We start from the raw sequence: 25,281 nt of genomic DNA on the forward strand, positions 1-25,281 counted from the left end.
CTAATCAAGAGTTAGTGAAATCAGGATTAAGAATGGAGGGGGCAGTGGAATCAGGAGTCATATTAATCAAGGGTTAATTGAATCAGGGGTCAGACTAATCATGGGTTAATGGAATCAGGAGTTAGAATCAGGGTTCAGTGGAATCGGGAGTCAGACTAATCGAGGTTTAATGGAATCAGGAATCAGGAGTTAGAATCAGGGTTCAGTGGAATCAGGAGTCAGACTAATCGAGGGTTAATGGAATCAGAAATTGGGGTCAGTGGAATCAGCAGTTAGTGCAATCAGGGGTCAGACCAATTAAGGGTTAATGGAATCAGGAGTTAGAATCAGGGGTCAGTGGAATCAGGAGTCTGACTAATCGAGGGTTAATGGAATCAGGAGTTAGAATCAGAGGTCAGTGGAATCAGCAGTTACTGCAATCAGGGGTCAGACCAATTAAGGGTTAATGGAATCAGGAGTTAGAATCAGGGGACAGCGGAATCAGGAGTCAGACTTATCAAGGCTTAATGGAATCAGGAGATAGAATCAGGGGTCAGTGGAATCAGGAGTCAGACTAGTCAAGGGTTAATTGAATCAGGGGTCAGACTAATCGAGGGTTCGTGAAATAAGGAGTTAGAATCAGGGGTCAGTGGAATCAGCAGTTAGTGCAATCAGGGGTCAGATCAATTACGGGTTAATAGAATCAGGAGTTAGAATCAGGGGTCAGTGGAATCAGGAGTCAGACTGACCAAGAGTTAATGGAATCAGGAGATAGAATCAGGGGTCAGTGGAATCAGACTAATCAAGGGTTGAATGAATCAGGGGTCAGTGGAATCAGGAGTCAGACTAATCGAGTGTTAATGGAATCAGGAGTTAGAATCAGATGTCAGAGGAATCAGGAGTCAGACTAATCAAGGGTTGAATGAATCAGGGGTCAGTTGAATCAGGAGTCACACTAATCAAGAGTTAGTGGAATCGGGATTAAGAATAGAGGGGGCAGTGGAATCAGGAGTCATATTAATCAAGGGTTAATTGAATCAGGGGTCAGACTAATCATGGGTTAATGGAATCAGGAGTTAGAATCAAGGGTCAGTGGAATCAGGAGTCAGACTAATCGAGGGTTAATTGAATCAGGGGTCCTACTAATCAATGGTTAATGGAATCAGGATTTAGAATCATCGGTCAGTCGAATCAGGAGTTTGACTAATCGATGGTTAATGGAATCAGGAGTTAAAATCAGGTGTAAGAGGAATCAGGATTCTGACTAATCAAGAGTTAGTGGAATCGGTATTAAGAATAGAGGGGGCAGTGGAATCAGGAGTCATATTAATCAAGGGTTAATTGAATCAGGGGTCAGACTAATCATGGGTTAATGGAATCAGGAATCAGGAGTCAGAATCAGGGGTCAGTGGAATAAGCAGTTAGTGAAATCAGGGGTCAGACCAATTAAGGGTTAATGGAATCAGGATTTAGAATCATGGGTCAGTGGATTCAGGAGTCCGACTAATCAAGAGTTGAATGAATCAGGGGTCAGTGGAATCAGGAGTCAGACTAATCAAGAGTTAGTGAAATCAGGATTAAGAATGGAGGGGGCAGTGGAATCAGGAGTCATATTAATCAAGGGTTAATTGAATCAGGGGTCAGACTAATCATGGGTTAATGGAATCAGGAGTTAGAATCAGGGTTCAGTGGAATCGGGAGTCAGACTAATCGAGGTTTAATGGAATCAGGAATCAGGAGTTAGAATCAGGGTTCAGTGGAATCAGGAGTCAGACTAATCGAGGGTTAATGGAATCAGAAATTGGGGTCAGTGGAATCAGCAGTTAGTGCAATCAGGGGTCAGACCAATTAAGGGTTAATGGAATCAGGAGTTAGAATCAGGGGTCAGTGGAATCAGGAGTCTGACTAATCAAGGGTTAATGGAATCAGGAGTTAGAATCAGAGGTCAGTGGAATCAGCAGTTACTGCAATCAGGGGTCAGACCAATTAAGGGTTAATGGAATCAGGAGTTAGAATCAGGGGACAGCGGAATCAGGAGTCAGACTGATCAAGGCTTAATGGAATCAGGAGATAGAATCAGGGGTCAGTGGAATCAGGAGTCAGACTAGTCAAGGGTTAATTGAATCAGGGGTCAGACTAATCAAGAGTTAGTGGAATCGGGATTAGGAATAGAGGGAGCAGTGGAATCAGGGGTCATATTAATCAAGGGTTAATTGAATCAGGGGTCAGACTAATCATGGGTTAATGGAATAAGGAGTTAGAATCATGGGTCAGTGGAATCATTAGTCTGACTAATCGAGGGTTAATGGAATCAGGAGTTAGAATCAGGGATCAGTGGAATCAGCAGTTAGTGCAATCAGGGGTCAGACCAATTAAGGGTTAATGGAATCAGGAGTTAGAATCAGGGGTCAGTGGAATTCGGAGTCTGACTAATCGAGAGTTAATTGAATCAGGGGTCAGTTGAATCAGGAGTCATATTAATCAAGGGTTAATTGAATCAGGGGAAAGATTGGTCATGGGTTAATGGAATGAGGAGTTAGAATCATGGGTCAGTGGCATCAGGAGTCTGACTAATCGAGGGTTAATGGAATCAGGAGTTAGAATCAGAGGTCAATGGGATCAGGAGTCTGACTAATCGAGGGTTCGTGAAATCAGGAGTTAGAATCAGGGGTCAGTGGAATCAGCGGTTAGTGCAATCAGGGGTCAGACCAATTAAGGGTTAATGGAATCAGGAGATAGAATCAGGGGTCCGCGGAATCAGGAGTCATATTAATCAAGGGTTAATTGAATCAGGGGTCCTACTAATCAATGGTTAATGGAATCAGGATTTAGAATCATCGGTCAGTCGAATCAGGAGTTTGACTAATCGATGGTTAATGGAATCAGGAGTTAAAATCAGGTGTAAGAGGAATCAGGATTCTGACTAATCAAGAGTTAGTGGAATCGGGATTAAGAATAGAGGGGGCAGTGGAATCAGGAGTCATATTAATCAAGGGTTAATTGAATCAGGGGTCAGACTAATCATGGGTTAATGGAATCAGGAGTTAGAATCAGGGTTCAGTGGAATCAGGAGTCTGACTAATCGAGGGTTCGTGAAATCAGGAGTTAGAATCAGGGGTCAGTGGAATCAGCGGTTAGTGCAATCAGGGGTCAGACCAATTAAGGGTTAATGGAATCAGGAGATAGAATCAGGGGTCCGCGGAATCAGGAGTCATATTAATCAAGGGTTAATTGAATCAGGGGTCCTACTAATCAATGGTTAATGGAATCAGGATTTAGAATCATCGGTCAGTCAAATCAGGAGTTTGACTAATCGATGGTTAATGGAATCAGGAGTTAAAATCAGGTGTAAGAGGAATCAGGAGTCTGACTAAACAAGAGTTAGTGGAATCGGGATTAAGAATCGAGGGGCAGTGGAATCAGGAGTCATATTAATCAAGGGTTAATTGAATCAGGGGTCAGACTAATCATGGGTTAATGGAATCAGGAATCAGGAGTCAGAACCAGGGGTCAGTGGAATCAGCAGTTAGTGAAATCAGGGGTCAGACCAATTAAGGGTTAATGGAATCAGGATTTAGAATCATGGGTCAGTGGATTCAGGAGTCCGAGTAATCAAGAGTTGAATGAAACAGGGGTCAGTGGAATCAGGAGTCAGACTAATCAAGAGTTAGTGAAATCAGGATTAAGAATGGAGGGGGCAGTGGAATCAGGAGTCATATTAATCAAGGGTTAATTGAATCAGGGGTCAGACTAATCATGGGTTAATGGAATCAGGAGTTAGAATCAGGGTTCAGTGGAATCGGGAGTCAGACTAATCGAGGTTTAATGGAATCAGGAATCAGGAGTTAGAATCAGGGTTCAGTGGAATCAGGAGTCAGACTAATCGAGGGTTAATGGAATCAGAAATTGGGGTCAGTGGAATCAGCAGTTAGTGCAATCAGGGGTCAGACCAATTAAGGGTTAATGGAATCAGGAGTTAGAATCAGGGGTCAGTGGAATCAGGAGTCTGACTAATCGAGGGTTAATGGAATCAGGAGTTAGAATCAGAGGTCAGTGGAATCAGCAGTTACTGCAATCAGGGGTCAGACCAATTAAGGGTTAATGGAATCAGGAGTTAGAATCAGGGGACAGCGGAATCAGGAGTCAGACTTATCAAGGCTTAATGGAATCAGGAGATAGAATCAGGGGTCAGTGGAATCAGGAGTCAGACTAGTCAAGGGTTAATTGAATCAGGGGTCAGACTAATCGAGGGTTCGTGAAATAAGGAGTTAGAATCAGGGGTCAGTGGAATCAGCAGTTAGTGCAATCAGGGGTCAGATCAATTACGGGTTAATAGAATCAGGAGTTAGAATCAGGGGTCAGTGGAATCAGGAGTCAGACTGACCAAGAGTTAATGGAATCAGGAGATAGAATCAGGGGTCAGTGGAATCAGACTAATCAAGGGTTGAATGAATCAGGGGTCAGTGGAATCAGGAGTCAGACTAATCGAGTGTTAATGGAATCAGGAGTTAGAATCAGATGTCAGAGGAATCAGGAGTCAGACTAATCAAGGGTTGAATGAATCAGGGGTCAGTTGAATCAGGAGTCACACTAATCAAGAGTTAGTGGAATCGGGATTAAGAATAGAGGGGGCAGTGGAATCAGGAGTCATATTAATCAAGGGTTAATTGAATCAGGGGTCAGACTAATCATGGGTTAATGGAATCAGGAGTTAGAATCAAGGGTCAGTGGAATCAGGAGTCAGACTAATCGAGGGTTAATTGAATCAGGGGTCCTACTAATCAATGGTTAATGGAATCAGGATTTAGAATCATCGGTCAGTCGAATCAGGAGTTTGACTAATCGATGGTTAATGGAATCAGGAGTTAAAATCAGGTGTAAGAGGAATCAGGATTCTGACTAATCAAGAGTTAGTGGAATCGGTATTAAGAATAGAGGGGGCAGTGGAATCAGGAGTCATATTAATCAAGGGTTAATTGAATCAGGGGTCAGACTAATCATGGGTTAATGGAATCAGGAATCAGGAGTCAGAATCAGGGGTCAGTGGAATAAGCAGTTAGTGAAATCAGGGGTCAGACCAATTAAGGGTTAATGGAATCAGGATTTAGAATCATGGGTCAGTGGATTCAGGAGTCCGACTAATCAAGAGTTGAATGAATCAGGGGTCAGTGGAATCAGGAGTCAGACTAATCAAGAGTTAGTGAAATCAGGATTAAGAATGGAGGGGGCAGTGGAATCAGGAGTCATATTAATCAAGGGTTAATTGAATCAGGGGTCAGACTAATCATGGGTTAATGGAATCAGGAGTTAGAATCAGGGTTCAGTGGAATCGGGAGTCAGACTAATCGAGGTTTAATGGAATCAGGAATCAGGAGTTAGAATCAGGGTTCAGTGGAATCAGGAGTCAGACTAATCGAGGGTTAATGGAATCAGAAATTGGGGTCAGTGGAATCAGCAGTTAGTGCAATCAGGGGTCAGACCAATTAAGGGTTAATGGAATCAGGAGTTAGAATCAGGGGTCAGTGGAATCAGGAGTCTGACTAATCGAGGGTTAATGGAATCAGGAGTTAGAATCAGAGGTCAGTGGAATCAGCAGTTACTGCAATCAGGGGTCAGACCAATTAAGGGTTAATGGAATCAGGAGTTAGAATCAGGGGACAGCGGAATCAGGAGTCAGACTGATCAAGGCTTAATGGAATCAGGAGATAGAATCAGGGGTCAGTGGAATCAGGAGTCAGACTAGTCAAGGGTTAATTGAATCAGGGGTCAGACTAATCGAGGGTTCGTGAAATAAGGAGTTAGAATCAGGGGTCAGTGGAATCAGCAGTTAGTGCAATCAGGGGTCAGATCAATTACGGGTTAATAGAATCGGGAGTTAGAATCAGGGGTCAGTGGAATCAGGAGTCAGACTGACCAAGAGTTAATGGAATCAGGAGATAGAATCAGGGGTCAGTGGAATCAGACTAATTAAGGGTTGAATGAATCAGGGGTCAGTGGAATCAGGAGTCAGACTAATCGAGTGTTAATGGAATCAGGAGTTAGAATCAGATGTCAGAGGAATCAGGAGTCAGACTAATCAAGGGTTGAATGAATCAGGGGTCAGTTGAATCAGGAGTCACACTAATCAAGAGTTAGTGGAATCGGGATTAAGAATAGAGGGGGCAGTGGAATCAGGAGTCATATTAATCAAGGGTTAATTGAATCAGGGGTCAGACTAATCATGGGTTAATGGAATCAGGAGTTAGAATCAGGTGTCAGAGGAATCAGGAGTCAGACTAACCAAGGGTTAATTGAATCATGAATCAGGAGTCAGTGGAATCAGGAGTCTGACTAATCGAGGGTTAATGGAATCAGGAGTTAGAATCAGAGGTCAGTGGGATCAGGAGTCTGACTAATCGAGGGTTCGTGAAATCAGGAGTTAGAATCAGGGGTCAGTGGAATCAGCGGTTAGTGCAATCAGGGGTCAGACCAATTAAGGGTTAATGGAATCAGGAGATAGAATCAGGGGTCAGCGGAATCAGGAGTCATATTAATCAAGGGTTAATTGAATCAGGGGTCCTACTAATCAATGGTTAATGGAATCAGGATTTAGAATCATCGGTCAGTCGAATCAGGAGTTTGACTAATCGCTGGTTAATGGAATCAGGAGTTAAAATCAGGTGTAAGAGGAATCAGGAGTCTGACTAATCAAGAGTTAGTGGAATCGGGATTAAGAATAGAGGGGGCAGTGGAATCAGGAGTCATATTAATCAAGGGTTAATTGAATCAGGGGTCAGACTAATCATGGGTTCATGGAATCAGGAATCAGGAGTTAGAATCAGGGTTCAGTGGAATCAGGAGTCTGACTAATCGAGGGTTCGTGAAATCAGGCGTTAGAATCAGGGGTCAGTGGAATCAGCGGTAAGTGCAATCAGGGGTCAGACCAATTAAGGGTTAATGGAATCAGGAGATAGAATCAGGGGTCCGCGGAATCAGGAGTCATATTAATCAAGGGTTAATTGAATCAGGGGTCCTACTAATCAATAGTTAATGGAATCGGGATTTAGAATCATCGGTCAGTCAAATCAGGAGTTTGACTAATCGATGGTTAATGGAATCAGGAGTTAAAATCAGGTGTAAGAGGAATCAGGAGTCTGACTAATCAAGAGTTAGTGGAATCGGGATTAAGAATAGAGGGGCAGTGGAATCAGGAGTCATATTAATCAAGGGTTAATTGAATCAGGGGTCAGACTAATCATGGGTTAATGGAATCAAGAGTTAGAATCAGGTGTCAGTGGAATCGGGAGTCAGATTAATCGAGGTTTAATTTAATCAGGAGTTATAATCAGGGGTCAGTGGAATCAGGAGTTTGACTAATCGAGGGTTAATGGAATCAGGAATCAAGAGTTAGAATCAGGGGTCAGTGGAATCAGAAGTAAGACTAATCGAGGGTTAATGGAATCAGGAATCAGGAGTTAGAATCAGGGGTCAGTGGAAACATGAGTCTGACTAATCGAGGGTTAACGGAATTAGGAGTTAGGAGTTAGAATCAGGGGTCAGTGGAATCAGGAGTAAGACTAATCAAGGGTTAATTGAATCAGGAGTTAGAATCAGGTGTCCGTGGAATCGGGAGTCTGACTAATCGAGGGTTAATGGAATCAGGAATCAGGAGTTAGGAGTTAGAATCAGGGGTCAGTGGAATCAGGAGTCTGACTAATCGAGGAGTTATTGGAATCAGGAATCAGGAGTTAGAATCAGGGGTCAGTGGAATCAGGAGTCTGACTAATTGAGGGTTAATGGAATCAGAAATCAGGAGTTACAATCAGGGGTCAGTAGAATCAGGAGTCAGACTAATCAAGGGTTATTGGAATCAGGAGTTAGATTCATGGGTCAGTGGAATCAGGAGTCATATTAATCAAGGGTTAATTGAATCAGGGGAAAGATTAGTCATGGGTTAATGGAATGAGGAGTTAGAATCATGGGTCAGTGGCATCAGGAGTCTGACTAATCGAGGGTTAATGGAATCAGGAGTTAGAATCAGAGGTCAGTGGGATCAGGAGTCTGACTAATCGAGGGTTCGTGAAATCAGGAGTTAGAATCAGGGGTCAGTGGAATCAGCGGTTAGTGCAATCAGGGGTCAGAGCAATTAAGGGTTAATGGAATCAGGAGATAGAATCAGGGGTCAGCGGAATCAGGAGTCATATTAATCAAGGGTTAATTGAATCAGGGGTCCTACTAATCAATGGTTAATGGAATCAGGATTTAGAATCATCAGTCAGTCGAATCAGGAGTTTGACTAATCGATGGTTAATGGAATCAGGAGTTAAAATCAGGTGTAAGAGGAATCAGGATTCTGACTAATCAAGAGTTAGTGGAATCGGGATTAAGAATAGAGGGGGCAGTGGAATCAGGAGTCATATTAATCAAGGGTTAATTGAATCAGGGGTCAGACTAATCATGGGTTAATGGAATCAGGAGTTAGAATCAGGGTTCAGTGGAATCAGGAGTCTGACTAATCGAGGGTTCGTGAAATCAGGAGTTAGAATCAGGGGTCAGTGAAATCAGCGGTTAGTGCAATCAGGGGTCAGACCAATTAAGGGTTAATGGAATCAGGAGATAGAATCAGGGGTCTGCGGAATCAGGAGTCATATTAATCAAGGGTTAATTGAATCAGGGGTCCTACTAATCAATGGTTAATGGAATCAGGATTTAGAATCATCGGTCAGTCAAATCAGGAGTTTGACTAATCGATGGTTAATGGAATCAGGAGTTAAAATCAGGTGTAAGAGGAATCAGGAGTCTGACTAATCAAGATTTAGTGGAATCGGGATTAAGAATCGAGGGGCAGTGGAATCAGGAGTCATATTAATCAAGGGTTAATTGAATCAGGGGTCAGACTAATCATGGGTTAATGGAATCAGGAATCAGGAGTCAGAATCAGGGGTCAGTGGAATCAGCAGTTAGTGAAATCAGGGGTCAGACCAATTAAGGGTTAATGGAATCAGGATTTAGAATCATGGGTCAGTGGATTCAGGAGTCCGACTAATCAAGAGTTGAATGAATCAGGGGTCAGTGGAATCAGGAGTCAGACTAATCAAGAGTTAGTGAAATCAGGATTAAGAATGGAGGGGGCAGTGGAATCAGGAGTCATATTAATCAAGGGTTAATTGAATCAGGGGTCAGACTAATCATGGGTTAATGGAATCAGGAGTTAGAATCAGGGTTCAGTGGAATCGGGAGTCAGACTAATCGAGGTTTAATGGAATCAGGAATCAGGAGTTAGAATCAGGGTTCAGTGGAATCAGGAGTCAGACTAATCGAGGGTTAATGGAATCAGAAATTGGGGTCAGTGGAATCAGCAGTTAGTGCAATCAGGGGTCAGACCAATTAAGGGTTAATGGAATCAGGAGTTAGAATCAGGGGTCAGTGGAATCAGGAGTCTGACTAATCGAGGGTTAATGGAATCAGGAGTTAGAATCAGAGGTCAGTGGAATCAGCAGTTACTGCAATCAGGGGTCAGACCAATTATGGGTTAATGGAATCAGGAGTTAGAATCAGGGGACAGCGGAATCAGGAGTCAGACTAATCAAGGGTTAATGGAATCAGGAGATAGAATCAGGGGTCAGTGGAATCAGGAGTCAGACTAGTCAAGGGTTAATTGAATCAGGGGTCAGACTAATCGAGGGTTCGTGAAATAAGGAGTTAGAATCAGGGGTCAGTGGAATCAGCATTTAGTGCAATCAGGGGTCAGATCAATTACGGGTTAATAGAATCAGCAGTTAGAATCAGGGGTCAGTGGAATCAGGAGTCAGACTGACCAAGAGTTAATGGAATCAGGAGATAGAATCAGGGGTCAGTGGAATCAGACTAATCAAGGGTTGAATGAATCAGGGGTCAGTGGAATCAGGAGTCAGACTAATCGAGTGTTAATGGAATCAGGAGTTAGAATCAGATGTCAGAGGAATCAGGAGTCAGACTAATCAAGGGTTGAATGAATCAGGGGTCAGTTGAATCAGGAGTCACACTAATCAAGAGTTAGTGGAATCGGGATTAAGAATAGAGGGGGCAGTGGAATCAGGAGTCATATTAATCAAGGGTTAATTGAATCAGGGGTCAGACTAATCATGGGTTAATGGAATCAGGAGTTAGAATCAAGGGTCAGTGGAATCAGGAGTCAGACTAATCGAGGGTTAATGGAATCAGGAGTTAGAATCAGGTGTCAGAGGAATCAGGAGTCAGACTAATCAAGGGTTAATTGAATCATGAATCAGGAGTTAGGATCAGGAGTCAGTGGAATCAGGAGTCTGACTAATCGAGGGTTAATGGAATCAGGAGTTAGAATCAGAGGTCAGTGGGATCAGGAGTCTGACTAATCGAGGGTTCGTGAAATCAGGAGTTAGAATCAGGGGTCAGTGGAATCAGCGGTTAGTGCAATCAGGGGTCAGACCAATTAAGGGTTAATGGAATCAGGAGATAGAATCAGGGGTCAGCGGAATCAGGAGTCATATTAATCAAGGGTTAATTGAATCAGGGGTCCTACTAATCAATGGTTAATGGAATCAGGATTTAGAATCATCGGTCAGTCGAATCAGGAGTTTGACTAATCGCTGGTTAATGGAATCAGGAGTTAAAATCAGGTGTAAGAGGAATCAGGAGTCTGACTAATCAAGAGTTAGTGGAATCGGGATTAAGAATAGAGGGGGCAGTGGAATCAGGAGTCATATTAATCAAGGGTTAATTGAATCAGGGGTCAGACTAATCATGGGTTCATGGAATCAGGAATCAGGAGTTAGAATCAGGGTTCAGTGGAATCAGGAGTCTGACTAATCGAGGGTTCGTGAAATCAGGCGTTAGAATCAGGGGTCAGTGGAATCAGCGGTTAGTGCAATCAGGGGTCAGACCAATTAAGGGTTAATGGAATCAGCAGATAGAATCAGGGGTCCGCGGAATCAGGAGTCATATTAATCAAGGGTTAATTGAATCAGGGGTCCTACTAATCAATAGTTAATGGAATCGGGATTTAGAATCATCGGTCAGTCAAATCAGGAGTTTGACTAATCGATGGTTAATGGAATCAGGAGTTAAAATCAGGTGTAAGAGGAATCAGGAGTCTGACTAATCAAGAGTTAGTGGAATCGGGATTAAGAATAGAGGGGCAGTGGAATCAGGAGTCATATTAATCAAGGGTTAATTGAATCAGGGGTCAGACTAATCATGGGTTAATGGAATCAGGAGTTAGGGGTCAGTGGTCAGTGGAATCAGGAGTCAGACTAATCGAGGGTTAATGGAATCAAGAGTTAGAATCAGGTGTCAGTGGAATCGGGAGTCAGATTAATCAAGGGTTAATTTAATCAGGAGTTATAATCAGGGGTCAGTGGAATCAGGAGTCTGACTAATCGAGGGTTAATGGAATCAGGAATCAAGAGTTAGAATCAGGGGTCAGTGGAATCAGAAGTCAGACTAATCGAGGGTTAATGGAATCAGGAATCAGGAGTTAGAATCAGGGGTCAGTGGAAACAGGAGTCTGACTAATCGAGGGTTAACGGAATTAGGAGTTAGGAGTTAGAATCAGGGGTCAGTGGAATCAGGAGTAAGACTAATCAAGGGTTAATTGAATCAGGAGTTAGAATCAGGTGTCCGTGGAATCGGGAGTCTGACTAATCGAGGGTTAATGGAATCAGGAATCAGGAGTTAGGAGTTAGAATCAGGAGTTAGGAGTTAGAATCAGGGGTCAGTGGAATCAGGAGTCTGACTAATCGAGGGTTAATGGAATCAGGAATCAGGAGTCTGACTAATCGAGGGTTAATGGAATCAGGAATCAGGAGTTAGAATCAGGGGTCAGTGGAATCAGGAGTCTGACTAATCGAGGGTTAATGGAATCAGAAATCAGGAGTTACAATCAGGGGTCAGTAGAATCAGGAGTCAGACTAATCAAGGGTTAATGGAATCGAGAGTTAGAATCAGGTGTCACTGGAATCAGGAGTCCGACTAATTGAGGGTTAATGGAATCAAGAGTTAGAATCAGGGGTCAGTGGAATTAGGAGTCTGACTAATCGAGGGTTAATGGAATCAGGAGTTAGAATCAGGGGTCAGTGGAATCAGGAGTCTGACTAACCGAGGGTTAATGGAACCAGGAGTTAGAATCAGGGGTCAGTGAAATCAGGAGTCTGACTAATCGAGGGTTAATGGAATCAGGGATCAGGAGTTAGAATCAGGAGTCTGACTAATCGAGGGTTAATGGAATCAGGAGTCTGACTAATCGAGGGTTAATGGAATCAGGAGTTAGAATCAGGGGTCAGTGGAATCAGGAGTCTGACTAATCGAGGGTTAATGGAATCAGGAATCAGGAGTCAGAATCAGGGGTCAGTATAATCAGGAGTCAGACTAATCAAGGGTTAATGGAATCAAGAGTTAGAATCAGGTGTCAGTGGAATCAGGAGTCCGACTAATCGAAGGTTAATGGAATCAAGAGTTACAATCAGGGGTCAGTGGAATTAGGAGTCTGACTAATGGAGGGTTAAAGGAATCAAGAGTTAGAATCAGGGGTCAGACTAATCAAGGGTTAATGGAATCAGGAGTTAGACTCAAGGGTCATTTACCCGGCTTGAGGTATCAAATTATACACATAAGATCCCTGGTTTAAAATCGACATGATCTTACATTATTTTGTTGTATTTGACCCCTTGCTGGGATTCATTTTTTAAGGATGTTTTGTGACCGCGCAAAGAGACTTGTGTTGTCCTACTAAATGTAGAACGGTCCCGCTCATGTACCCCCTAACTAGTTTATATGCGGTTTATATAAATCAGAAACTTGAGCGCGACACAATATTAGACCTCATTCAAATATTGGGGCCACTTATTGTGATTTTGACTTCGGACCTATTAACTTTGTAGTGAATCTTTTCCTTAATGGCCTACTGGTTGTCTCTATATTGTGAAGAACCGGGTTATTTAAGACCCAGCGGCGCCAGGGGCACGCCCAAAGTCTTCGGGTTCACCTGTCTTAGAATACAGAGACACGGGACTCTTCGTGGTGGCGTCAAAGATCGAATTTATTGGCTGCAGCCAGTAACAGAAGTCCTAGAAATCATCACAGTATGAGTTCTTAGGAGACTGCTCAATTTTACAAAGCAAGTCATCCCTTTTTATGCCAAAAATCACATTCCAGACAAATACCTAACATTTACAAACTGTCCAATCACATGTATTCACACCAAAGGTATTGCATGACGGTAAAACCCACTTTTCAGTTGCCCAGCCCATGATCAATCATCGGTCAAACCCAACATTCTTCTTTAGACAGGTCGGACGAACCCATAATAAAAAAAGGCACAACCCAATCGTAAATAGACCATAAAGAAAGGAGCAGAAACAGGTGAGAGTAGGATAAGGCATATTTGTGTGCAATAAAAGTTTATGATGTCCTGTGCTCTGATCCTTAATCTTGATCATCTAAAGGGCAGGAACTGGTTTAACAAGGTCGGTTTCAGGCAACAGGGTCAGTTCACTCAGGTCAAACAGGAGTCAGCACGAACTGGAGCTAAGGTGTACATGTACTTAAAAAGACTTGTTCAGCCACAGTCATCGGCCTATGTGAGGGCAACCACAAAATGGCTGCCAGACACAAAATGGAACCCAAGGGTTCAGAACGAAATCCCTAAATACGTAGTGAATCCATCAGTCTAACATGACGAAAACACTCATACTTGCCGCACTAACTAGTTACGGTTCGCTAATATCAAATTCATAACGAAACCATGACCTTTATGGAACGGGTTTAGAATTCACGGAACCTCAGACCCTCCTTTTGCCCTTACATAGGCAATAACCTAAACTCACGTCAATCTGAATCCAGGTCTATATTCATCCGATCATCAAGATGTTGCTGGAGCATAATCCTATTATTTAGTACCTCTCTTGGGACAGGTCTCCTTGCACACGTAGTAGCACAGAGGCCACATATTGCAGGAGCGTACTGCACACAAAGACAGAACAGGAAAAGAATCGCTAATGCCATCCCAATGATCATCAGAATCTTCCATCCCCAGGTCGATAACAGTTCCCAAAACCATCCAATCATTGACCATTCTCCTTTATCCACATTTATAGACTCAGAGATCTTATGTAACTTAGAAATGGCCTGGTATACTGTAGGAGCATTGTCTGGTATGAAAACGCAGCAACTCGATTGGATCACTTTACATACCCCACCTCGAGCTGCGAGTATGACATCTAAAACCATTCGATTCTGTAATGTCATAAGGCGATCCGCTTGAAGCTCAGCGGTCAGATTACTAAGGGCACCAGCAGTTTCATTTATGGTACAAAATACGTGCCCTTAGCTGCTAAAAACGGTGGGGAAGTTTGGGATGCAAAGACATACGTCTGAGTACAAACACTCTTCCCTAACTGAGCTCTCGGATTCTTGCCTTTCCCTTTCAGACAAAAATGACCACGATGGGGTACAATCCAAATCGGAGGTGACCTTTTTCGTCTCTGCTTCTCACCCAGACTAATACTATATCCGGTTGCATTCCAAACAACATATGCTAATAACACATCCTTGGGAATAGTCTTATACGTTTCGATATCTCTACTCATGTTTAAAACTCCTTTCACCAAAGCTTGGTTACTCGTGTTCTCTCTTCCAGAACGCGGAGGATATACCTCAAGGGCATAAAGGAACATAGTCTGAAAAACCCACAAAGACCCGTTCTGACTAAACGGTAAAATCAAATAGGGAACACCTCTATCCGTAGTATGCGGCATAAGACCACACACCCAGCAATTAGTGATGTTCACCACCAACTGATGTTGATGCAATAACTGTATGAATGAGTTATTTACAAATTCTGACCTTCTAATCTGTTCGTGTTCAGGTAAAGTATGAAAAGAATGCAAAGAAGTAGTAGCAGGTAAAGTCGTAGGTTGGAAAATGGGTGCAGAAATCAGTTGAAGAGAAAATACAAACCAACCCACCAAAGCTAACGTCATGCTAAAAAACATCAAAAGACATGTGATCAGAAAACATTTGCTATGCATAATTTTACACAGTTTCTTCTTAAAATTCATTTTCTCAATGGCTCTCTCAATCTCAAAAAACTCCATCCTCTAACCGATGCTGTTCACGGCGGTTGGTTTTCTTCTGCTAAGGAATGCTTCTGTCAGCCCAGGGAACTCACTTAGACCAACCAGAACTGTCGACCTTGCGTCTTCGGCTTGCACTCTCTAGTCTTTACACCGTGACCCTACAGCTGAACCCGGATGGTGGTTCACAAAAATATACCAAAAAAGTTTCTTGGCTGAGAGAGTTCAATTCCTGAGAGAGTTCAGTTCCAAAAATCAAAAAAAGGAATTAATTTATTTTATGAGTCCATTGTTTCTAGGACGTAGATTATAACGCTCTTTTCCAGGCCTCGTTTGAGGCTGAAACAACAGTTCAGGTTCAGTAGTGTCTAATCTTTGAGACACAGGCACAGCTTCTTGAAGGACATTGTCATCTTCTTTCTCGGAGCCTCTCCACACCAACTCAGCGTCGCAAAATGGTGCTAACTTCGGCACCCTTTCAGTCTCTGAATCTGGAATACCTTCACTGACCCACTGGTCGTACGGCAGAGGCAACGGCGCCCTCTTACAATGTACGCCGTGGATCCAGTTTTTCTTCCCGAAAACCTTTACTGAAGTCCTCGTAGATAGCAGGACTTGGTACGGTCCATTCCAGCGGGGCTGATCATTCTTAGTCCGCTGAAAATTTTTCACCAGGACCCAGTCACCGGGATTGAGGATGTGACCTGGGTCCGCAGAAGCTGGCGGCAATTTATCATGAACCTGTTGATGTAAGACACGCAATTTAGTCGTCAAGTCATACAAGTAGTCCACTAGCATAGGGTATTCGATGTCACTAAACTTCGTTGGCCTCGGCACTCCCCAAACGTTTGCCGGACGGCCAAAGACAATCTCATACGGACTAAGGCCTATCCGGGAATGTACTGTAGTTCTAGTCGACAAAAGTGCCAACGGTAAAGCATCAGGCCATTGAAGACCAGTGCTCGCTTGAATCTTAGCCAGCTTTAACTTTAACGTGCCATTATAGCACTCAACTAAACCAGCTGATTGGGGATGATTCGCAGCGTGGAATTTCTGGTGAATTCCCAACCCTTCACACACTCTCTTCATCACCTTCCCCACGAATTCACTTCCGTTATCACTCCATACCACCCTTGGCAACCCAAACCTAGGGAAATATTTTTTGACCAGGACTTTAGCAGTGGACGAGGCAGTATTATCTTTTAGGGGGTATGCTTCTACCCATCTAGAAAAGGCGCAAACAACTACAAGGACATACTTTAAATTATTGCACCTTTCCATGTGGATGAAATCCAATTGCAAAACCTCGAACGGATACGTCGGAGGAGCAAAGTGACCAGCTGGAGTTGGGGTTCCCTTGCCAGGATTATACATTAAACACACCATGCAATTCTTGACCACATTCTCCGCACACTTGGGAATTCCAGCATTCTGCCATACTGGAGCCAACAACTTACAAATCCCTTTCACACTCATGTGCGACAAACCATGTGCCATAGTAACCACTGCAAGCACGTAAGCATCTGGCAACATCCATCTTTGGTGTTCTGACAATTCAACCCAACAACCAGTCGAATCCAATCTACCCATAGTTTCTCTCCACACATTCTTCTTACTTTCAGTAGCTTCAGCCTGTATCGATTTCACACTCTCAATCGTATCTTCGCACATTCCAACATCACCAATCCATCTCGCAGGGCCTGCCACATACATTCGACTCATCAGATTTCTTGCTGTGTCTTTCGCAACTTCATCCGCAAATGCATTACCACGGCCAACATCATCCGTAACCTTCCGATGAGTACTACACTTCACAATCGCAACTTGCTTCGGCAAAGTAAGTGACTCGAGAAGCTCATTCACCAACTGTCCATGCTGAATCTTAGTCCCATGGGATGTGAGGAATCCCCTTTCTTTCCACAAACGTCCGAAACTATGGGCAACACCAAACGCATACTGACTATCGGTATACACATTCACTCTCTTTCCTTCAGACAAAACACACGCTCTCGTTAATGCAATCAATTCCGCTGCTTGTGCTGAATTATAGCTCACTCGTGCAGTCTCAACAACTGTGCTTAATGTCGTGACGGCATATGCTGCAGTCGTGTCACCATTCAGAAGCTTGTAGCATGAACCATCAACCCATAACGTACCATCAGGATCCGGAAGAGGAGAATCGTTCAAGTCAATCCTACCCTTCGTCACCTCTTCCGTCCTCAAAAAACAATCATGCTGTTCCTGACCATCTGTATCCACAGACGTTGGCAATTATGTTGCTGGATTTAATACATTGCATCGCTTAATATGCACATGACTAGCCAAAAGTGTCAACTCATAACCCGACAACCTCGCACTAGTAAGGTGCTGAGTCTTGGTACGATTTAACAAGGTATCCACTGCATGTGGAACCATCACAATCAACGTATTATCCATCACCAGTCCAGCAGACTGTCGGATAGAAACAGCCGCTGCCACTGTAGCTCTCAAGCAACTCGGCAACGCTCTAGCTACCGGATCTAAAGTTGACGAGAAATACGCACATGGACGCTGCTTGTCCCCAAAAGGTTGTGTCAACACTGACAACGCACATCCCTCTCTCTCGTGGACATAGAGTGTAAAAGGCTTACTGTAGTCGTGAGTACCCAACACAGGAGCAGAACACAATGCATCACGCAACTCAGAAAAACTTTTCTGACAATCGTCAGACCACGGAAGAGGATTCGGTGTATCTTTACAAGTCAAAGCCAACAGAGGTTTCGCTAATAGAGAGAAATTTGGAATCCACTGTCTCCAATACGACGTGATACCCAAGAAAGCACACACTTCTCTCTGTGTACTTGGCACAGTCATTCGAGCAATCGCTTGAATTCGTTCTGGGGTCAACCTTCTTCCCTCCTTTGACAAGAGATGACCTAAGTAGGTCACTTCTTGGCAACAATACTGCAACTTAGAAGGTGGCACTTTATGATGCAAGTCCGACAAATGTCACAACAAAGAAAGAGTAGCTTCTTTACAAGTTTTCTCATCATCAGCGGCCACTAACAGATCATCCACATACTGAATAAGAGCAGCATCAGCAGGCAACACAAGAGTATCAAGCTGAGTTTTCAAAGCCTGACTATAAATAGAAGGACTTTCGCAATAGCCTTGGGGAGCTCTCTTAAACCGGAAGCTTCGGCCTCCTAAAGAGAAGCCAAAAATATCTCTACTCTCCTCAGCAATTGGAATGCTGAAGAAAGCATTCTTCAGATCTATAACCGAAAACCAGGCAGCTGAAGCAGGAATCAAAGTAAACAAAGCAGTAATATCCGGAACAACTGGAAACAGTGGCTGAGAAGAGTCAGTGCGTTTCATGACAGGCAAAACAGGACTGTAACACACATTACCTCTCGTTTCTTCAATCACATCTTTCTCAATCAAATCATAGATGATCAATAAAAGCGCTCTTTCACCATCGCTAGAAATCCGATATTGGGGAATACACGCCATTTTAACATTCGCTTTAAGCGTTACAACATAAGGTGGAATCTCCAAAAGACCCACATCATTAGGACCAGTAGCCCAAAGAGTATCAGGGAGAGAACGCAATTCCAGTGGAAGCCGATCTTTAGACAAATACATCGGAGAGATCACTTTCTTACCCAATGTAAGCTGTACTCCCGAAGGAGAACAACGTAATGTTGCATGCAACCTTTTCAACAAATCCAAACCCAACAAATTCTCACCACAACCTGTCGTTAAAATGAGAGGCGCTTCCAACTCACAAGGCCCTATAGAAAGAGACAAGGGGCTAGAAACTGGGTTACGAACTGGGGCGCCAAAGAATCCTACCGAGACATTCGTTAAGCCAGACAAAGGTGCGCCGGGGAGTTTAGAGTGCATGATAGAACACTTTGCTGCACCAGTATCCAAAAGAAAAGGCTCTACTACACCCGATGTGGCTACTGCAACATAAGGCCCACTCTGATCTACTGGAACCGACACTACTCCCTCTCTTTGTCCATGGCTGTCCTAGCAATCATTATAATCAGCATTCTCACTCTCAGCACAGTACTGAGTCGACTGACCAGATGCAATTTTCTTTTGATCAAAGCAATTCATAGAATTTTGTGGGGGAAAGGAACGTTTGTTCTGAGGAAACGCACCACGTCCTCTACCCCTAGACACTTGCTGAAAACCACCACGGCCTCTCGGGGCCGGCATACCACTCGCACGCTGTCGTAAAACAGGGCACTCATTTTTATAATGACCTTCCTCCCTACAGTACGCACACTGATTCAAACCCAAGGGGGGTCTTGGAGGAAAATACCCAACGTTCTGTTGCGGTCTCTGAAACTGTGGAGGTTGCTGAAACTGTGGGCGTTGCTGTGACTCTTGCTGATTCGAGCGAGGCGGATACGCCTGCTGCAAAAGAACCTTTGTCTTTAGGTCTTTAGTCTTTTTCTCTACTCTGTCTTTTTCGTCCTTATCCCTATTCTTATAGTACTGTGCAGTTGCCAATATCTGGGCCGACGAGGAAACAGCCCAAGAGCTCTCAGAATCTTTCAACTTATTACATAGTTCAGGAAGTAAGTTAAAGACAAACTTATCTACGAACAATCTTTGTCCACCTTCCGTACTCATATCCTGACCACCATGATCTATAAATGTCTCTTCAAACCTAGTGAAGAAATCAGATACACTTTCGTCCTTCTTCTGCTTACATGCTGCTAACTTGTCCCAATTTACTCGTAACGCTGGCATCATTGTTTTCATAAGATCTATAATTCTGCCAGGTAGATCTGCCACTAGAGCCTCAGGTTTAGCGCCACCAACCTGTCTAGCGTCCGCAGCAGCAATATTGAGCCATGTGTCACCCAATTCAACTGCATGATCCTCATGACGAATCTTTGCCCATAGAGGTTGGGGTACTACATTACCCAACAGCATATCTATATCAGCCAAATTCATGATGCATGCGTCAACTGTCTGGGACAATTCTTTGTAATAGCCAGCTGGATTTTTACGGGGATCAGGTTAAGACTGTTTAAGGGCCAAAACTTCTACTCTCTTCCATGGCACATGTACCCATACTCTCTGAAAATGTGCTGGTATAGCTGGGGGAACATTATTCGGACCAGCAGCTACCGCTTCACGCCACACTGGAGGAACTTCTCTCATCGGATACTGTCTCACTTTCCTCCTAACTGCGGAATCAGGCTCAAACAGTCTCTGAGAAGGGAAATCGTTTCTAAACGCAAGTACCATCGCAACTGCTTTCTCAATTCCGGGACCCACTAACGTCCCTTTTGTAAACTCAGACTGGACATTTAGCAATTCTACAAGGACTGAACCCAAATCATTATCTTCCCATTCCTCACGAAGGAAAGTACACATAACATCAAAAACGTACCTTTGTTTCGGTGCCTCCCACTGTTGGAAGACATCCATAACTGATTCTAAGTTATACCTCGAAACATTCGAAACCCATCTGCGAGCCAAGAGATCTAACACGGCTTGTTCTTCGGGACCAGGAAGCTGACTACGCATTTGTTTACGTGCAGAAACAGGGGTCATACTCAATGACCCAAAGAAAGGATACAAAAGACCAGTAACAGTATCAGTCATTCGTTGTCGAGCAGAAGGAGAAGCTGTCATAAGGACAGGAGACAAAGTATTTTGAGGTGATAGAAGCATAGGGTTAGTAGCAGGAGAAGTTGAAGGTACAGGAGAATAAGGCAAAGTAGTTCCAGACAAAACCGATAGCAAAGTCGGCGGCCCCAGAGGAGGCTGCGCCGTAGGAGGAAAAACCAGCTGAGGAGGAGCCGGTGGTTGAGCAGCAACAAGAGGTTGTGCAACTGGAGGTTGCGGAGGTGCCGTAGCACTCTGTGCATAAGGGGGTGGCAATCTCAACAAATGTGACATCAAAGGATCCTTCTCAGGGTCCTTCGTTGCATTCTCAAGAATAGGTGGCAATGATGGGTAACATTTATCAATAGCCATATTATGTTGTCTATCTGGCACCTCAATTGCTTTATCTTCTTCGTCTTCTTTAAACTGCCTGGCAGCTTGCATTATCGACAACCCCTTTTCTCTCTTATCTTTTTTAGCTTGTTTGATTTCTCGTTGTCTGGCTTCTTTACGCCAAAGGCGAAAGGAGTCAAACATTGCCGGCCGGGCTTTCTTCCTAAACAATTTCGTTTCTAGATTATCTAAAATCTCAGTATCAAAACTACCATGTTGGGGCCATCGTAAAACCCCATCTTTCCTAGTGTAACGGACCCATACTTCATTAAACGAAATAGGGCCCACGCCGTGTTTCGAATAGAGCTCATAAGTCGGAGTTCCAACTGGAGGTATTGTACATGAATCCTCCAATCGGGAATCCCTGTTACAATCACAACAAAATATTCCCCCAATTTTGCTAAGACTAGGCATCTTCGCTCACTAATCTAGCTTCAAACTTCAAGGGATTATCTACAATGATAGTCTCGCAAATATACGAGTCCCTCGGCTTTGGAAATTGCAATTTTCAAATCAAAACTAAGGACCAAACAAACTAAGAACCAAGAACCAAAAACTAAGGACTGGGAGCGACCCACTTATACTTAACTGGGGTATCAGTCACGCCACCAGAAGACCCGTCTATCGTCTCGAAGTACAAAGCATCACAAATGGGTCCAAGACAGGGCGACGGTCAGGGCAGCAGTCCTTCGTAGCCGTCAGGAAAGCGGGAAGCCTCGCAGAAAAGACCTTCAGTCCACGTTCGACATGCCGGGGTCGATGAAGTGGTGGCCGTCCTCCAGAATTTCCTCACGAAGCTCCTCACGATCTTTAGGCTTGGACCGGTACCGCTGAAGTCGCCCAACGTTGGGCGCCAACTGAAGAACCGGGTTATTTAAGACCCAGCGGCGCCAGGGGCACGCCCAAAGTCTTCGGGTTCACCGGTCTTAGAATACAGAGACACAGGACTCTTCGTGGTGGCGTCAAAGATCGAATTTATTGGCTGCAGCCAGTAACAGAAGTCCTAGAAATCATCACGGTATGAGTTCTTAGGAGACTGCTCAATTTTACAAAGCAAGTCGTCCCTTTTTATGCCAAAAATCACATTCCAGACAAATACCTAACATTTACAAACTGTCCAATCACATGTATTCACACCAAAGGTATCGCATGACGGTAAAACCCACTTTTCAGTTGCCCAGCCCATGATCAATCATCGGTCAAACCCAACATTCTTCTTTAGACAGGTCAGACGAACCCATAATAAAAAAAGGCACAACCCAATCGTAAATAGACCATAAAGAAAGGAGCAGAAACAGGTGAGAGTAGGATAAGGCATATTTGTGTGAAATAAAAGTTTATGATGTCCTGTGCTCTGATCCTTAATCTTGATCAGCTAAAGGGCAGGAACTGGTTTAACAAGGTCGGTTTCAGGCAACAGGGTCAGTTCACTCAGGTCAAACAGGAGTCAGCACAAACTGGAGCTAAGGTGTACATGTACTTAAAAAGACTTGTTCAGCCACAGTCATCGGCCTATGTGAGGGCAACCACAAAATGGCTGCCATACACAAAATGGAACACAAGGGTTCAGAACGAAATCCCTAAATACGTAGTGAATCCATCAGTCTAACATGACGAAAACACTCATACTTGCCGCACTAACTAGTTAGGGTTCGCTAATATCAAATTCATAACGAAACCATGACCTTTATGGAACGGGTTCAGAATTCAAGGAACCTCAATTGAACATCATTTTGTTGTATTATTTGATCTAGAGTGAGTGACCGTGACTTGAACTGTTCCATCAGTTGTCGGCTCAAATATAAGGTGAGAGTATAATGCATTAATTTAATACATCGTTTACTAATTGTGAATTACGTATATATAAAAGATTTCTTTAGACGACTTGCATCTCGGAAATGGATAATTGTTATCCCTAAAAGAAATATTAGGCTCTGCTGTGTAGCTTTTGGAGCAGGGCTTTCGTTCATTTTTATCGTCTGACACATGTGCTTCTACACAAACTTACAACTTAAGCGTGAGCTAGTATCGGACCCTTTCTAAATATTGTCGTGTAGATTGTGGAACATGGAATTTGTTCTTTTATATCGCTTGACATACGTGTTTCTACATGATCTTATAACCTAGGCGTGAGCTAGTATTAGGAACTCTTTTAAATATTTGGATTTGGTGGTATCTTCTTCGATCGAGTTAGTTATAGCGATTCCAGTTACCTGATTTTTCTTAATAATATGTATATGATATTTGTAGCATTATTATGTTGTTTATTTACAGATCCTCTCGTAATATATTCTAGATATTGCCCACTAAAATCGTAGGCCTTCTATCAAGTGGCCGGCTATATACTCTTTTCAGATGTATATACTGGACACATGTACAGGGAATTCCTCCTTATAAAATAGGTTAGAAGAGCTTCTTCCTTCCTATATTGTAATTGTACAGACTGATTAGAGATTATATATATTGTGATTTACTGTGTGGTATAGTGTTGCAGAGACTCAAAATAGGTGGGTTCTCTGTCATCAATTTGTTATTAGAGTAACACGATATTGTTATGTTTCTAGTTATGAATGAGTTAAAATGTACTGTCATACATAACATACACTGTTTTCTTGATCATTCTGAATCATTAACTATTTGTAATGTATTGTCTATAACATGCTCTCTCTTTCTCATATGCGATATTATAAGTGCTTTACTTTTGAAATGGAAATAATTTTGATGGCTAGATGTTTTTAACCTTGTTATGAAACTATGTATGGTGTTCTGAGCTGGGCTTCTTCTCCTCTTTTCTCTTTTATTTGTACACTCGTGATTGTTTATATTTTCCTTTCTTTTGTTTTATTCAATATTGATTGTGTGTCTTGGATTATTTCAGCCCTGAGGAAGTTCCTTGCGAACGAAACGCGTTGGCTGAGAAGTGTTTTTATTGGAATTCAATAAAGGAATTGTGTAACACGAATTGGAGCTCTTGGATTTTCTTCTCTGGTGCACCGTCCATTTGTATACGGAATCAGGAGTTAGAATCAGGGGTCAGTGGAATCAGGAGTCTGACTAAACGAGGGTTAATGGAATCAGGAGTTAGAATCAGGGGTCAGTGGAATCAGGAGTCTGACTAATCGAGGGTTAATGGAATCAGGAGTTAGAATCAGGAGTCTGACTAATCGAGGGTTAATGGAATCAGGAGCCTGACTAATCAAAGGTTAATGGAATCGGGAATCAGGAGTTAGAATCAGGGGTCAGTGGAATCAGGAGTCTGACTAATCGAGGGTTAATGGAATCAGGAATCAGGAGTTAGAATCAGGGGTCAGTGGAATCAGGAGTCAGACTAATCAAGGGTTAATGGAATCAAGAGTTAGAATCAGGTGTCAGTGGAATCAGGAGTCCGACTAATCGAGGGTTAATGGAATCAAGAGTTAGAATCAGGGGTCAGTGGAATCAGGAGTCTGACTAATGGAGGGTTAATGGAATCAGGAGTTAGAATCAGAGGTCAGTGGGATCAGGAGTCCGACTAATCGAGGGTTCGTGAAATCAGGAGTTAGAATCAGGGGTCAGCGGAATCAGGAGTCATATTAATCAAAGGTTAATTGAATCAGGGGTCCTACTAATCAATGGTTAATGGAATCAGGATTTAGAATCATCGGTCAGTCGAATCAGGAGTTTGACTAATCGATGGTTAATGGATTCAGGAGTTAGAATCAGGTGTAAGAGGAATCAGGAGTCTGACTAATAGTGGAATCTGGATTAAGAATAGAGGGGGCAGTGGAATCAGGAGTCATATTAATCAAGGGTTAATTGAATCAGGGGTCAGACTAATCAGGGGTTAATGGAATCAGGAGTTAGAATCAGGGTTCAGTGGAATCAGGAGTCAGACTAATCGAGGGTTCGTGAAATCAGGAGTCAGAATCAGGGGTCAGTGGAATCAGCAGTTAGTGAAATCAGGGATCAGACCAAATAAGGGTTAATGGAATCAGGATTTAGAATCATGGGTCAGTGGAATCAGGAGTCAGACTAATCAAGAGTTGAATGAATCAGAGGTCAGTGGAATCAGGAGTCATCTAATCAAGAGTTAGTGGAATCAGGATTAAGAATAGAGGGGGCAGTGGAATCAGGAGTCATATTAATCAAGGGTTAATTGAATGAGGGGTCAGACTAATCATGGGTTAATGGAATCAGGAGTTAGAATCAGGGTTCAGTGTAATCAGGAGTCAGACTAATCGAGGGTAAT

At 43.2% G+C, this 25,281-nt stretch overlaps 1 protein-coding gene across 1 annotated transcript in view; it reads left to right on the forward strand.

Annotated features, from left to right (window-relative positions):
* Window positions 1-23,339, forward strand: part of LOC144798194 (serine/threonine-protein kinase SBK1-like) — a 71,755-nt gene extending 48,416 nt beyond the window's left edge. Inside the window, exons 4-5 of the mRNA XM_078668942.1 lie at window positions 22,808-22,859; window positions 23,328-23,339. Of these exons, the coding sequence (XP_078525068.1) occupies window positions 22,808-22,859; window positions 23,328-23,339 (64 nt within the window). The remainder of the gene's footprint in view (window positions 1-22,807; window positions 22,860-23,327) is intronic.
* Window positions 23,340-25,281: the final 1,942 nt, after the last annotated feature.

The sequence above is a fragment of the Lissotriton helveticus genome, chromosome 12, assembly GCF_964261635.1.
Source record: "Lissotriton helveticus chromosome 12, aLisHel1.1, whole genome shotgun sequence".
Taxonomy (NCBI): Eukaryota; Metazoa; Chordata; class Amphibia; order Caudata; family Salamandridae; genus Lissotriton; species Lissotriton helveticus.